Source organism: Diorhabda sublineata, chromosome 6, assembly GCF_026230105.1.
Source record: "Diorhabda sublineata isolate icDioSubl1.1 chromosome 6, icDioSubl1.1, whole genome shotgun sequence".
Classification (NCBI taxonomy): Eukaryota; Metazoa; Arthropoda; class Insecta; order Coleoptera; family Chrysomelidae; genus Diorhabda; species Diorhabda sublineata.
The window spans coordinates 25,297,086-25,311,722 of record NC_079479.1 but is presented as its reverse complement, the minus strand read 5'-3'; the positions used below and the strand labels follow the sequence as shown (position 1 = coordinate 25,311,722).

The 14,637-nt window shown below is 31.7% G+C and overlaps 1 protein-coding gene across 3 annotated transcripts in view; it reads right to left on the bottom strand.

Moving 5' to 3' along the window:
* Nucleotides 1–14,637, bottom strand: part of LOC130445363 (zinc finger homeobox protein 4) — a 282,274-nt gene that overhangs the window by 20,317 nt on the left and 247,320 nt on the right. For 2 of the 3 annotated variants that reach the window (XM_056780950.1, XM_056780949.1), the window contains exon 4: nt 8,783–11,796. In XM_056780950.1, coding sequence (XP_056636928.1) covers nt 8,783–11,796 — 3,014 coding nt within the window. The remainder of the gene's footprint in view (nt 1–8,782; nt 11,797–14,637) is intronic. The other variant, XM_056780951.1, reaches the window with a different exon arrangement.

Genomic DNA, 14,637 nt, shown 5'->3' with positions numbered 1-14,637 from the left:
ATCACAATGCAAGGCTACATCTTCCAAACAATTAAAATAATCAACTAAGAAAGAGAAAGAAAGAGAGACAGATTTAACGCAAGTTATAATGGATTGTATAGACCAGGAGTTGCGGAAAAAAAACTGATTGCTAGAATTTTGACGTGAATTATATTATTCAATTGATAATTTTACTTAACCTTCTAAATTTAAAGAATATTATAGACTTATTTACAAAAGTGTTAAATATTTCTAATAATATACGTAGTGTGGCACATGCGTTTTTAGCCGAACATAGAAAGCCATAAATAAAATATGAAAACTGTGAAGGAAATCGAACACCTACAAGAGAAAACGTGATAAAAGACTCGATATAGAACGAAATAATAGTAAGAAGAACTAACAAAATCAGAGAAAAGGCCATATTTTTGTTTCAAATAAAAAGTGAAGCAAATTGATTTTCACATGAAAACTTGTACTTGAATCTACATTCATAATTATTTATTGTTATATCGAGCATTAGATTTTGACGAAGTTGTAGTTATGCTTACCACTCAGGTATAGTCACTGAACGTTAAAGCAGGATTGTAGAGAGGTTGTTCTATTCTCTGATTTTGAATTTTTACCCATAATTTCATATAGTTAACACAGAAAATGGATAGCAGACGACAAGTTATTCGTGAAGAGGTATAAAATAAGAATGCTGTGCGTTGTTTAGTGCACAGATCTTTAAAATGCAGAAGATAAATGAAGAAAAGTGAGATTGATAAAGATGCTCGTAAAAAGAATAGGTTTAAGAGGAAATAGATTTCTCATCTGACATAAGTGAAACTGGAAAGAAAAGAAATCAAGAATGTTGAAATTCTAATTTGCGAAAATTAGTTTAAAAGGTTTTTTTATACAGAATCATCAATTTTCACGTACTCATTCGATTTAATTCATGAATATTCAACAAAACATTGATACTGATAATTTAAAAGTATTATTGTTTTTGATTAAGTTAGTAAGTAACTCCTGGTCTACAATAGATGAATTGTATAATTTTTTTATGTTAACTGATGGTAACCGAAATTATATTAACGATAATTAGTGAAATAGTGAGTGGTAATTAACAGCTGACCAACTAAAGTCGAAAGGCCAAATGTGAAATCTGTTAAAATTAAGTATATTATATTTTTAGGACATCTATAAATACCACAAACAATAATTATCACTTCGTTTCATTACGTAGAAGATATTTAAAGAAATTGAAGCAACAATAATTGTCAACAGGTATGAAACGAACTATTTGTACCTGCATATTGAATAGTTTTGGAATTAAAATAATTTTATAACGATGGAAAATGAGAAAAAGAATCAAGTGGTAGTGAGATTATAGAAAAACATCAAACACAAAGTTTCTTCTAAAGTAAAGGGGTTAAAGGGGTTAAATTATAAATACAAATGACTGTCTATTCGCGATAAAACCAAAAGATACTAAACAAATCTTCATTTGGTATTTAGTTCTAAATGGAGTAATTCATAAAAAAGGTTTAGGTATATAATTTGTCAGAATTTAGGGTGAATTGAATAAAATATGACTTCAATTGTTTGAATGTACATTTACTATCTGTAAGTGGGGAGGAGATTTCAACTTTCGATCCGTGTAGTTTATACGATTGTTCTTCAAAACCGATCAAAAAAGGCAATTAAAACATTATTTCCAACATTGAACCTATTGAACAGTTATGAAGAAATATCGTTCAGCTTTCGTCGCTTGTAGTATAATACACCATTAATAAAATCACGAGTTATGGGATACTGTTTTTCATGAATTCACGTTGATGGTTTGAAAATTTTTCGACCTTTTAATTATATATACTATTTCAGCATTACTTTAGATTATCGAATACAAGAACGTCTTCGTTTGATGCATATCTCTCACTTGCAAGTGAAACTTCATACATAGAAATCCAGAAATAGTCACTGAGGTCTTAGATATGTTGAATCGGGTGCTAAACCAATTCAAATGATTTTTGGCCCTGGTGATTAGGGGAAAGCAATCCCAGGACTATTTCAAAAACCTGTAGCTATCAATTTTCTAGTGGATATAACTGGTTTTGCCTTTTCGGAGCAGATCTGTCTTGACTTTGGCTTAAACAGTATCAGTAATACCTTGGAAATGTTCATTCGAATAACCTTTTAGTCCAAAGTGAGCGACAATCCTTTCCAACGTGCGGAAAGGATAATTCTTCAGCGTTTTTTGATATGTCTATAGTAATTGATGGTTCCTGTACAAGGGAATTCGTCTCGATCCCTATCAGGACGAATTTAAGGTCTCTGCTATTTCAAGTGAATGAAAATCATGTTATTATGGTGGTCAGTAACATGAGTGGAAGGAATAATTTAAAACTGGTTGATTCTTATATGGCAAATTTTCATTTCAATATAGAGCATAGAAAATTAAACTTATATTGAGCCACATATAAACTGAAAGGGGTGTTTTAGAACAATAACCATGTATGAATGAAGTTTTTTAAAATGTTTAAGCCCATAATTTACTTTTATATATTTATAAACGTATAAAAAGCTTTTCTCAGTGTATTCTATTGATCTAATATCTTTTAAAAACTTTGCACGTCACAAGCAGAAAATCAGAAATAATTTATATAAAATATAATCGATAAATATGAAGAATAAAAGTGATATATCTAATTGTTCATAAATTATTCATACATATGTAAAACAACCAAAATTTTGATTAGTGTTAATTATCAGCAATTGTATTTTAAATAATTTTTTGTCCCACATTCCGAAACTGAAAGGACAAAAAAAACGATAGATATATTTAATTTACACCTACTCACAAATTTAGTACACCCACTAAAAACGTTGAATTAATGATTTTAAATTTATCTACGGAATATTTAAATCGAATTAACATAATATTGTTAATTTACTTAGAACTTTGCTTGTAAAGAATATCGTAAAAATTAAATCTGTACAGTACAGTTCAATAAACTGTTTTTCTGCAATTAAATAGTTAGGGCATTCCTTGAAAATGGAGATACCAATCTACGTGAATTTTTTGTTAGAAAAAAACGTCATTCAATGCTTTAAATGCAAATAAAAAGCAATAACTGGAATCGTATCTATCAAAAGACAGATAAAGACTAGGTGAAATTGAAGCTGATTTGTAGAGGATCTAAAAGTTCCTACACTATCAAAATAAATTCTTGTAATGAGAAGCAAATGTAAGTATACTTGAACTTAAAAAGGATATAATTAACCTACAATCTAACTTCTGGTTGTTGCTTTCTTCATTAAAGACTACAATCCTTTGCCTTTCTTAACACTTTATGAGGATAGTCTCAGAAGTACTTGGCCTGAACTAGAGATGGCAGTAGTTGTTTGAAAAATACCACAGAAAGTATATAATCTATACAGCATATGTTTCAAGTTTAGAGACGCCACGCTGTTTAGAATTTGTTTGAAAGCCATCAATAGAGAATTTGTAAATGTGGTAAAAATTGGTCATCGTTATGTGATACAATACTTTTATTTTTGAAAGGCATTAGCCCAACGACCTGCAGTGGTCGACTAAATGAGGTGACGACACCAGAAATGTTGAATAAAATCCACAAAGCGGTACTGGATGATCGTCGACTGAAAATGCGCGAGCTAGTAGACTTGGAAGGTATTCCAAAAAGCGGAAATTTGGACATGAGACAGCTGTACGCAAGATAGGTACTCCCAATAGAAAAATAACAAAATATAGAGCCGTATTTTTGCGCCGTTTCATAACCATGGATAAATCATGAGTCCACCATTTCACACCCGAACAAAAGAACAATCAAAACAATGAAGTGAGAAGAGAGAAACGGTTCCAATGAAACTTAAGACCGTTCCATCTGCAGGCAAAATCATAGCGTCGTTTTTTTGAGATGCGCGTGGGATATTTTCCATTAAAAAAGGTAAAACTATCAACTACAAGTATTATGCGAACTCATAGCAACGTTTGAGCGAAGAAATCAAGAAATAACGGGTGATTTGCTAAAAAGAAAGTTTTGTTTCATCAAGACAACGCGCTAGCTCACACATCCGTTGTTGCAATGACCAAAATGAATGAATTAAAGTTTGAATGGCTATCTTATACACCCTATTCTCCAGATCTAGCCTCCTCGGATTATTTTATGTTCCCGGACTTGAATAAATGGCTCGGTAGTCAAAGTTTTCCAACAACGAAGAGGTGACGTCGGCAGTCGATGGCTTTCCTGAGTTTCCTGAGAAGCTTGATGATTTTTATTAAAATAAGATATCTTTGCCAAAATTTTTGTATTTTCTCTATTGGGTCAGTTAATTCTGGGACCATCCTCGTATTTATCTCATACAGTTGACGTGTAACTATGTAAAACAGTAAAAAGTTAAGTACCTATCACATTTTTTTATGACTTGCTTGCTACTTTTGGTAACAGATAAATTACGAATGAACAAACAAAAAGTGTAGATTTACCACAGACGAAGAAAATGTTACCTCTAATCAACCAGCTCATCTAATGTTACACCAATGGTTGAAGTATTTAGATTTTTCCTTAGAACTCGAACAAACTTTGACATGGTATACGTAAATTTAGAACTGATGTCAGTACCAGAATTAAAAAAGATACACATTGATTTGAAAGGAACATTTCAGTAGTTGCTATATCTGGCAAAAACACATAATTTTCTAGCACACTTTTATTCGTATATTTTCTAGAAGAACTTCCAGAAAGACAAATATATGGTGAAGAACAAAAACGAGAAGATATCGCCAACACATTTGAGTTGAAGTTTCTGTGCCCTTTGAAATACACTTCTAAATTTACGTCCTCTCTTTTTTGACAATAACCAGCCTTATTAATTGTCATTTCACTGATAATGATTTCCAAGACTTTAGCGGGCGAAATCTCGTTGTCACTGAGACTTCTATGCTTTGTTCCATTTATTTCTTCTTAGAACATTTATGTGCCGAATATTGAAAATGTCAAATTTACCAGTATAAAGCTAGTACAAAAATCAGATAAAAGTACTGATAAAGTAGAGAAAATTTCGAAACAGAAAGAAGACGAAGTTACGAGTTTGAAAGGTCTATTTGGAGCCACCCAATATAATTTAAGAATAATAAAGAATATATTTTCAAGAGAATACCGTTACTTTGATTATTGTTATTACGAAAAATATAGTAAAAACCTCACAGAGATACAAAAGCGGTTATAAGCAGGTAAGAAATATCCTCTTTGCCAAAAAAGAACCGGGTCTATAAAAGTAGGTGTAGGTAAAAACATTTACGATGACCATAAACTTTCTTGAAACTCTGATGTTATTAAGTACCCTAGTCGCATTGTTTAACATTGTATTAATATACCCTTGTTTGCATCAAAACAAATATATACCTACCTAGAAATATTTGCCTGTTTTAGAACGGGATATTTTACTAGTTTCAAGAATTTCTTTTCAAATCTATCTCGAGAATGAGGGACAAAAGATATTCATTCAAATATTGATTCCAAATTTATTCAAATAAAGTCGCACTTTATAGCCCAGTCAAACTGTCAATTATTAAAATATTTCTCTCTAGTTCTATATCACTAATAGTTGAATAATAAAAACAAAAATTGTTCAATATAATTCCAATAATGTACGAGTTTAGATCAAAAAAGAAATAGCCGTAATCTAATAAGAGAATAGATAGTTTTCGATAAAAAAACAGAAACTACCTATAGAGGAGTCTAAAAAACAAAGATAAATGAAATTAAAGGACTATATAGGACGAAATGTTAAAAAAAATTAGGAAAACACGAATAGTAAGACAAGGAATAAACTGCTCTTCTCAGTTGTTCCTGATGAAAGTATAAAAAGTACACAACAAGGTAGAAAATTGAAATATGGAAGAAATTAAAGCCTGCGAAGATGATTTGATACTACTTGTTAAAAGAAAAAGAACTACCACTAAAAATTTATGAATACATAAAGAAACTTGAAAATATATGTAGAGAAAACAAAGAGAAAAAAGTACAAAACCCAGGATATAAAATAATGGAACCTAGCATAGAATAAGAGATAGAACAGGATAGTACGAAAGTGATACAGAAATGAATAAAAACATGAATTAAAAAAAAAAAACTAGTCACTCCAATGCCCACGTCAGAATCACGTAATACAACAAAAAGTTGGAGTATTAAGATAAGAAGCATGGATATGACTTATCTAAAGAAGATAAAAGGTCAAATGAAATTGTGCAAGATCATACAAAAGAAGTGGTTGAAAAAGTATACGAAGCAAGAACAAACAAAGAAGAAACATGGAATGCGGTAGTTAGGTTATCTAATGGATAATGGACAATTTGGAGAAGTAATAATACATCAGATTAACTTTAAGTAAGAAAGTAACTAACCTCCAGTTAATATATGAGATACAAAAGAATAAATCATATCCTTATATTTATATCCAACTCTAACAGGGTCGGATGATGTACGGTTTCAATGCCTTTGCCTATGTCAGTTCATTTCTAGCCATGAATATGTATGTTTTTTAAAAATGATAGTTACAAGAGTTTAATTAAAGTTAGTAGATCGGGCCGCGATAAATACTTTTCATTGGAATAGGCTTCAGCTTTAGCAAGCATCCCTAAAAGTATAGTTTGGAAAATTGTGAATAATTCGAAAAGAAACAAGAAAAGACAATTTCAAGAAGACTTTATTCGCCGCTATATATTTGGAGCGTATGCATAACAAATAAATAAACAAAATTCAAAATTTTCTTTAAATTATAAATGCCAGATATGATAAATAGTCAGACATTTAAGAGGTTAGATATCCTTCGAAAATATTTTAAAAGTTCCCTTGAAATGAAAATAAATGATTTGATATTCATCATTTATTTCATGCTATTGTTTCCGCGAATTCTCGATCAAGAAGCAGATTTCAAGGCTATATAATTTTAATTAATTTAATTATTATTTTTCAAACTACAGAAAACCAAGGTGCGCCATCTATTGACTGAGTACAAAATGTTATTGTAAAATAGCGTGAAATTGTTTATGTAACAATAATAAACAATTCACGAATTTGATATTTACTAGTACAAATGAGAAATTAAGTTATACGATGTTCAAAAGTGTGATGAGAAAGTATTGTTTCTTTTCTAGAACTTCGTAATAAGATTTCAATGCAATGTTTGATGATAATAAATTTTTAATCGCTTGAATAATTGATAATTATAGAGAATATATTAGTACGTCAGATATTTTACAACGAAATAATTATAATAGAATCTATAATGAGTTTTAAGTGAAAAATCATATGATTAAAGCTATTCTAATAAATAAACTTTTATTATATTTAACTAATTGTTAATGGAAAGTACGTATGATTTAGCACATTATATAATTATGACATAAGAAAACTAAATTAAAAAATGTTATCACTGAAGAAATATTAAAGTAACGATATTGAGACACACTGTATAGTATGTCAATATGTAAAGACATACATGTCAAATAACGATGAATCTGACACAATTATCACAATATTAAGATGATATTACATAATCAAATAATTGGTTTAATGTCTTATGTGACTTACTACTATAAATTCTAACCTTAGAATCATTTTTTAACTATAGTTTTAAGCATGCGAAATAATAACGAATTATTTACATATCAGTTTATCTGTTGCTCAATATTAGTTCAATTCACTTCAACTTTTTATATGTTTTTAGGTAACTTTTCATGGAAAATCAGTTATTTGTCCCATGTTAAGATGAAAAAATTGTAGTGGAGAAAAATATTAATATAGTGCGCAAATATATATCGATGAATGTTGACTTCTTAAAGACGAGGTCTGAATATTTTCAAATAAACCCCGTAATTAACAGCTTTATCATATTTTATATCACAGCTAGACTGACCCAAAAGTCGTCAAGTTGTACATCATGGTTGTAAGGTCATAATTTTAGAAGAATTTTTGAAAATTAGTTTCTTCAATGAATCTAATAGATGAATAATTCCACTAGGTTTGATGTTTTACACTGAAATGGTTTTGTTCTTATGGTTCATTGAGAAAAATTTCATAAAGTTAAGTTGAAAGGCTCGAATTGGAGTTGCAACAATAAACAAATTAACAGTAAAAGTTTAAATTCGAATTGAAGATGTATACAGTGGATGAAAATACATTCTACCCTTTCAATACGGTACTATATGAATTAAATGAGAGGATCCATCTGTAATTTGGAATAAAATCCATCTAGAATAGTAAATTATGGAAATAATATTATTAGACTTAATCTTAAGAGCGAAAGAACAGTGCATAGTAAGAAAATAAATGTTGTAAATAAACTTAATCCATAGTCAAATATTTTACGAACTGAAAAGTTTTAACTCATATATTTCACATTTTAAATTATTTATTTCTTTCCAAATTTACAATTTTGTAGTATTTAGAATATTTAATAGAATCATAAATTGAACCAAAAGGGCTTTATAACTATAGCAAATACTTTTATGAATGATTTTAATGCTTTATAAACCTTTTCAATTTTCAAATATTTTAATTCTCTTTCCAGTAAATTTTTAAAAGAAAATTAATTTTGTATTCAATTTTTAACAAAATATTTTTATAAAACTGCAAATTTATGCACAATGAAAGGTTAACTAGTTAGATGATATTTTTATATTAATACTGTAGTAACTATCATAAAAAATGAAAGTAATATGATTTATAGAGAAAATTACAATATAATATTTTGAAGTAATTAAATGTAAAATAAATAATTTTGAAACACTTACTGCTTGTTGCTGCATCATAGCTTGTTGTTTAGCCATCATTCCAGACTGATCTTGTGGTCCAAATTGCGAGATCGGATCGAACGGTGGAGGCGGCATCATCAGCGGAACAAGAGGCGGTTGTAGATTCATAGCCGCTAAAGCGTTCAAACCAAGCGGCAGTCCCATACCCATCATTTGCATCATAGGATTGAAATTAAGTTGTTGGAGTTGCATTACGTTCAAAGCAGCTTGCATTTCAGACATTTGTTGAGCTAGTGCTACTGGATTCTGTGCCATACTTTGCGCGATCATAGCTTGAATATTAGCTGGCAAAGAATCTGTGCTGCTGGCCGGCGTCGTGGAGGATGTCGGTGTCGAGGGTGCGGTCGAAGCAGCTTCCGGTGGTGTTTGTAAATTAAGTTTCGCATGTAAAGTTTCTTTAGATTCGTCCTGCTTCTCCGGCGTCGAATTTTCTGGACTGGACGTCGTAGTGGTATTGGACGGCGTAGCACCGGGAGTCGATACACTAGGCAAGGCGTTGAGGGTCGAGGAAGTCGCCGCCGTCACCACCACCGTTTTCTTTTCGTATTCGGTTTTGAACTGTTGAGCATATTTTTCTAAGAATTCTAGCGGCACTAAATCTTTATGAACTTCTTCACAGTGAGATTTTAACACCCACACACTAGAGAACTCTTTATTGCAATGTTGGCACGTAGATTTACTTACTTCGGGTAGGTTGGTTTCGATTTCCTCCTCGGTTTTGGACTCGGTACCGTCTGCGACTGCTATCGTTTCGGCGACGGGTTCTTCTTGCACTGGAAGCGGTGGAGATTGTTGTTGTACTTCGTTCGCGGCGGCGATTTCTTCAGCTTCTCGTTGTTGTCGTTGTCGTCGTTGATGTGTTTCATTATATTGCATCACCAAATCGAAACCGAAACTTTCTAATAAATGTTTATACATATGAGAGCCGGTTTTTTTCGGTATTATATTAACTTTTATACCGCCTTCCGGATTATCGTTCGAGGGTGGTGGAGTTTTAGCTTGACTCGGTTCGTGCGCCCCCTGATAAATCGCCATCGGCGTTGTAAACATACAGTACAGTTGCTGATGAGCGTTCAACTGATCTTGCGAACTAAATAGCGCACCGCACTTAGAGCAACTCATCATCCCTAAGTTACCTGCGAGCCCAGGTGATGGTGGGGTCGGAGAGGGTTGTTTGTCCCCACTACCCGGCGTAGGACTGTTTTGTTTCGGAGACTGCATGGCTTCGGGTTGTTCTATCAGTGGTTTCGACAGGTCGATTTGACCGGACAATGCTAAATCTTGTAATTTACTAGCTCTAGTTTGATGTAAGACACTTCGCATGTGAATATCTAACGTACTGCCTTGTGTATAAGCTACTTTACATATATTGCACCGATATTTTTTTTTATCATCTTCTTCTGACGATGTACTTTTTGGTGTTAATGTTAAATTTTGCGCTTGCGCGCCTGGTAAAACGGGCGAAACCGGCGTATTATTATTATTATTTTGATTTTGTTCTTGCATTGCCCTTTTTAATTTATGTAAATGACTCACAGAGTTATAATGTACTAGTAAAATATTTTTTTGCGTGAAACTTTCTTTGCAAACGTCACATTTATAAGGTCTATTAGGATCAAGATATTTCTCCATTGGATAACTCAATTTTTCACCTTTTCTATGTAACAACGTTTTATTATGAGCCGTTAGATAACTTTGTCTTGTGAAAGCTACTTTACAACGATGACATTTATATTTTCTATTCGGATCGTTATAACTATCTTCTGCTATAGCTTGACTGTTCAAATAATCTTCTAAAAATTGTTGGTCCTTGTAAATAATACTGTCATCTGAATTTTCACCGTCGTTTTGATTTATTTCTTCCAAAGATTGACTACTGTTTAATTCTTTACTTTCGTCGCATTCTAAAGATTCATCTTCGGTGCGTAACGATTCCTTTTTCAAAATTTCATTTGTAGAACTATCTAAAACTTGTCCTTGCAATCCTGCTAATAACAAAGGATTGTTCATTAAACTTTGTTTATAAGCATTTAATTCTTCGTCTGTTAATTCTGAATGTACACTTTCTACGTGTTTATGTAGAGCAACGAGCGATCTGAAGCTTCGTCCGCATAAAACGCATTTCGTTGCATCTCGAATTAAATGATATTGTGAATGCAATTGTAGTTTTTCTAATGTTTTGAAAGCTAAAGAGCATTGATTACATCTGTATTTATAGACGTGTTTTTCCGATACGGACATATTCGCAACGGAATTCTTAGCATGTACTTCTTTGAAATGCATTTGTAAAGTATGCGCCGTCGGAAAAAATTGATTACACCCTTTTTTCCAACAAAGATAACCCGGTCCGCTTGGCGTTTGTTTTATTTCTAAATGTCCAATTTCGTTCTGATGATAACATAATTCGTCTATATTCCGAAACGTTCTGAAACACGTGCTACATCTTTCCGATTCAGATTCTGTATTATCGTCGCTGTTATTTGGGGACAGTAAATCGACTTCGTTCGATGTTATGTCTGTTTTTTCGAACTTGTTAGATTCTTTGGAAGACACGGAATTTGGTGATACTATTTGATTGGGTGTCGTTTGCGATTGATTCATTGAATTATTCGGAGTGGGTGTTCGAGACGTTTGATTTAACCAATGACTTTGATCGACAAGCATGAGTAACCGTTGCAGACCTTCGCTGTTTACCGAATGTATCTGCATAACGTGCCTTTCGAGTAATATACGATCTTTAAAAACATCCTGACATAAAGGACAGTGTAAAGAGGGTTGTTGTTCCGGTATGGATGTGTTACTAGTACCATGTTGGGCGAGTATGTGGGCTTGAATGCGCATTTCAGAATCGCTGGTATAATCACAAAAAGGGCACATGTGTTGAGAATTTCCACTCTCGCTATTATTAGCATCGTCGTTGTCTTCTCGTGGTTCGGATTTAACTTGATTCGTTTCGATTTGACATAGTTCCAAATTGATACTATCTCTTCGCTCTGTTGGATAATAAAAGAACATTTTAAAGGTAAAATTCGGGTTCGTATTGTTACAGTAATGACAGAGATTACGGGTAACTTTCAAAAAGTTTAAAACACCGGGCCCCCTGTGACAATAAAAACAATTGTTCGGCCGCTGCTATTGTATTCAAGGGCCCGAGGCTTGAAACCACGCCTCATCGGCAGGCTTACGTTCGATAAAATGTATACCTAATTATATGGGCTAAATATTTTTAATAAAAACCCCGCAATTATTTGTATCAAGCATATGTTAAAACACTTTTGGCTACGCCTCGAGTGTCGGACTATATTACAAAAGTACGCCAATTATCTTCACCCCAAAATTCATCAAAACATCGTTATTACTATTTCTATATAAAGCGTCTTCTTTTTCATTTAATATATAATTACTTTTATACATTTTTACAATAAAATCACGCACAACCGTTCTTTGGTACAAACTAATAATTAAAAGAGAAAGCTTTAATCCTTATCAAAAATGTCCTTATAGGATTGATATCATTTAATAAAAGTCTGAAGTAACGTAACAAAGAATAAATAGAAGAGGCCTTGTAATGAAAATTATTAACCTTTTCACTGCAACACCCTTTTATAGTCGGACCAGTGAAGCTTTCCCGGCTTTGACACATTTTAGTAGGTCTAGACGAATGTTCTGTACTTGCGGACCATCCCTACAGTCAAGCGCAAGATTTTCATCATTTGACGGCTGTGACTGAGTAAAATAGTCTCGTGAACGCATTCTAATGGATTTCATAAATTATTGATAAAGTAATACGAGCAGTGAAAAGATTAAAAAAGGTTATGTAAAACACAAGATCCTCCCAGTTCTCCCAATATCAATTGCAGATTATAAAAACTTATATAAAAACCCTTGCCGACAATTTTGACTGATCTACCATAGGCGTAGATACCTCATTTTATAAATTTTATAAATTATTTTTATAAATATTTTTGAAAATATGTTGTCCTACTTGGAACTTGAAAAAAATCATTTTATACCTCTTTAACTTGCTACAACTGAATATTAAATTATAAAACTTAAATAGACGAGTAAAATGTACCTGACTGTCAGGGAGTTTGGTTTAAACAGAGTACTAGACATGAACTGATCCCTTTTTGTACCCCATTCGTTTTTTTATCAGGAAACGAAATTTCAAAGCAAAAGCCATAAAAGGAAATAAAACAGAAGAAAAAACATTTCAATTTCAAATTATCTCTATAAATAATGATGGTAGTCAGAATCGACTGAATTAGAGTCATAATTTGATTGAATTATGATGGGTTGTAATCTTCTTCTTTGATAACATGTTCAACACAGTTTCTCCAAAGCTCTTGGAGGTCTGCTACTAGAATTTCCTTTACGAGTTCTACAACCTCTTTACTCAGTTCTGGAGAGTGATTCATAATTCTGATTGTATGTTTGCCCATATTAATTGTATATGGTTAAATATGCAATATTAAAGAGGTAGTCTGAGAAGAATATGACCATGTTCTTTGCACAGCTTGTCAATATAATAATTTTCTCTTACTTTAGACCTTTATTAACAGTAAGGAATTCTTTGTTGGCTGGACCTTTTTTTGCGATCGCTAACAGGAGTAGGAATATTTTTTTCAAAGATAAATGCTAAGATTTGAGCTTATAGTCTGAAAATTCATGAAAAATGGTTTTTTCGGAAAACTAAATTTTTTGTCCAGAAACTAATATAATTTTTGAATTTTTGGGAACAAAAAACATAGCCTTCCATAGTTTTCTTCATTCTTTCGTTATTAACTTGCATTTTCAACTACTATTTCAAAACATACTGATATTTAAAAAAAATAACATGTTTATATAAAAAATTCTATATTTTCGATGCTATTCGAGACGTCGATTTATTTTTGACATGAATCAATCGAGAAAACTTGTATCCAAGTGATCCTGTATCTTGGATTTCGTCAATTGAATATTTGTGAGGAAAATACAGGGTTGAAGTTGGAGTAATATTTTTTTTAAATAACACTATATAAATTTATAGTAACTACAGTTGTGGAATTGCAACGTTGTAATACAAAAAAATGGGAAGACTAACGTTGATACTATCAAAAAAAAGTCATCAGCCCTTTCATGATCATATAAAGCGAATTATATATCATAAAGTTAAGAAAGAGAAGCTCAGATCTTAAAGGGGTCCCCTTCGCTCTAAAAGTGAAAGAAAATTATTTTTGATTTTGTTAAAATTAAGTAGAAACGGAATTTTTTGTTACGAGGAGTCCAAAAAAATATCAGTTACTAAAAAAAACTATTATAAGCGGAAAATTAATGAAAATTAGATTTTTCGGAAAGTAAACATTTTATCCAGAAACAAATATAATTTTTGGAATTTTTTTCAACAAAAAGCATGGATATCGATTCATTTTTGACATGAATCAATCGAGAAAACATGTATCCAAGTGACCCTGTATCTTGGATTTCTTGAATTTAATATTTGTGAGGAACATACAGGTTTGAAGTTAGAGTAATATATTTTTGGAAAATAGCACCATATAAATTTATAGTATCTACAGTTGTGGAATTGCAACGTAATACAAAAAAATTGGAAGACTAACGTTGATACTATCAAAAAAAAGTCATCAGTCCTTTCATGATCATATAAAGCGAATAATATAACATAAAGTTATGTAATAAAAGCTCAGACTTCAAGGGATTATGTTAAAATTGTTTAGAAAGGAATTTTCTGATACGAGGAGTTCAAGAAATATATCAGTTGCCTGGAAAAAAATTATTATGAGCGGAAAATTTAGGAAAATTAACAAAATTTTTCAAAAAACTATACATTTTAT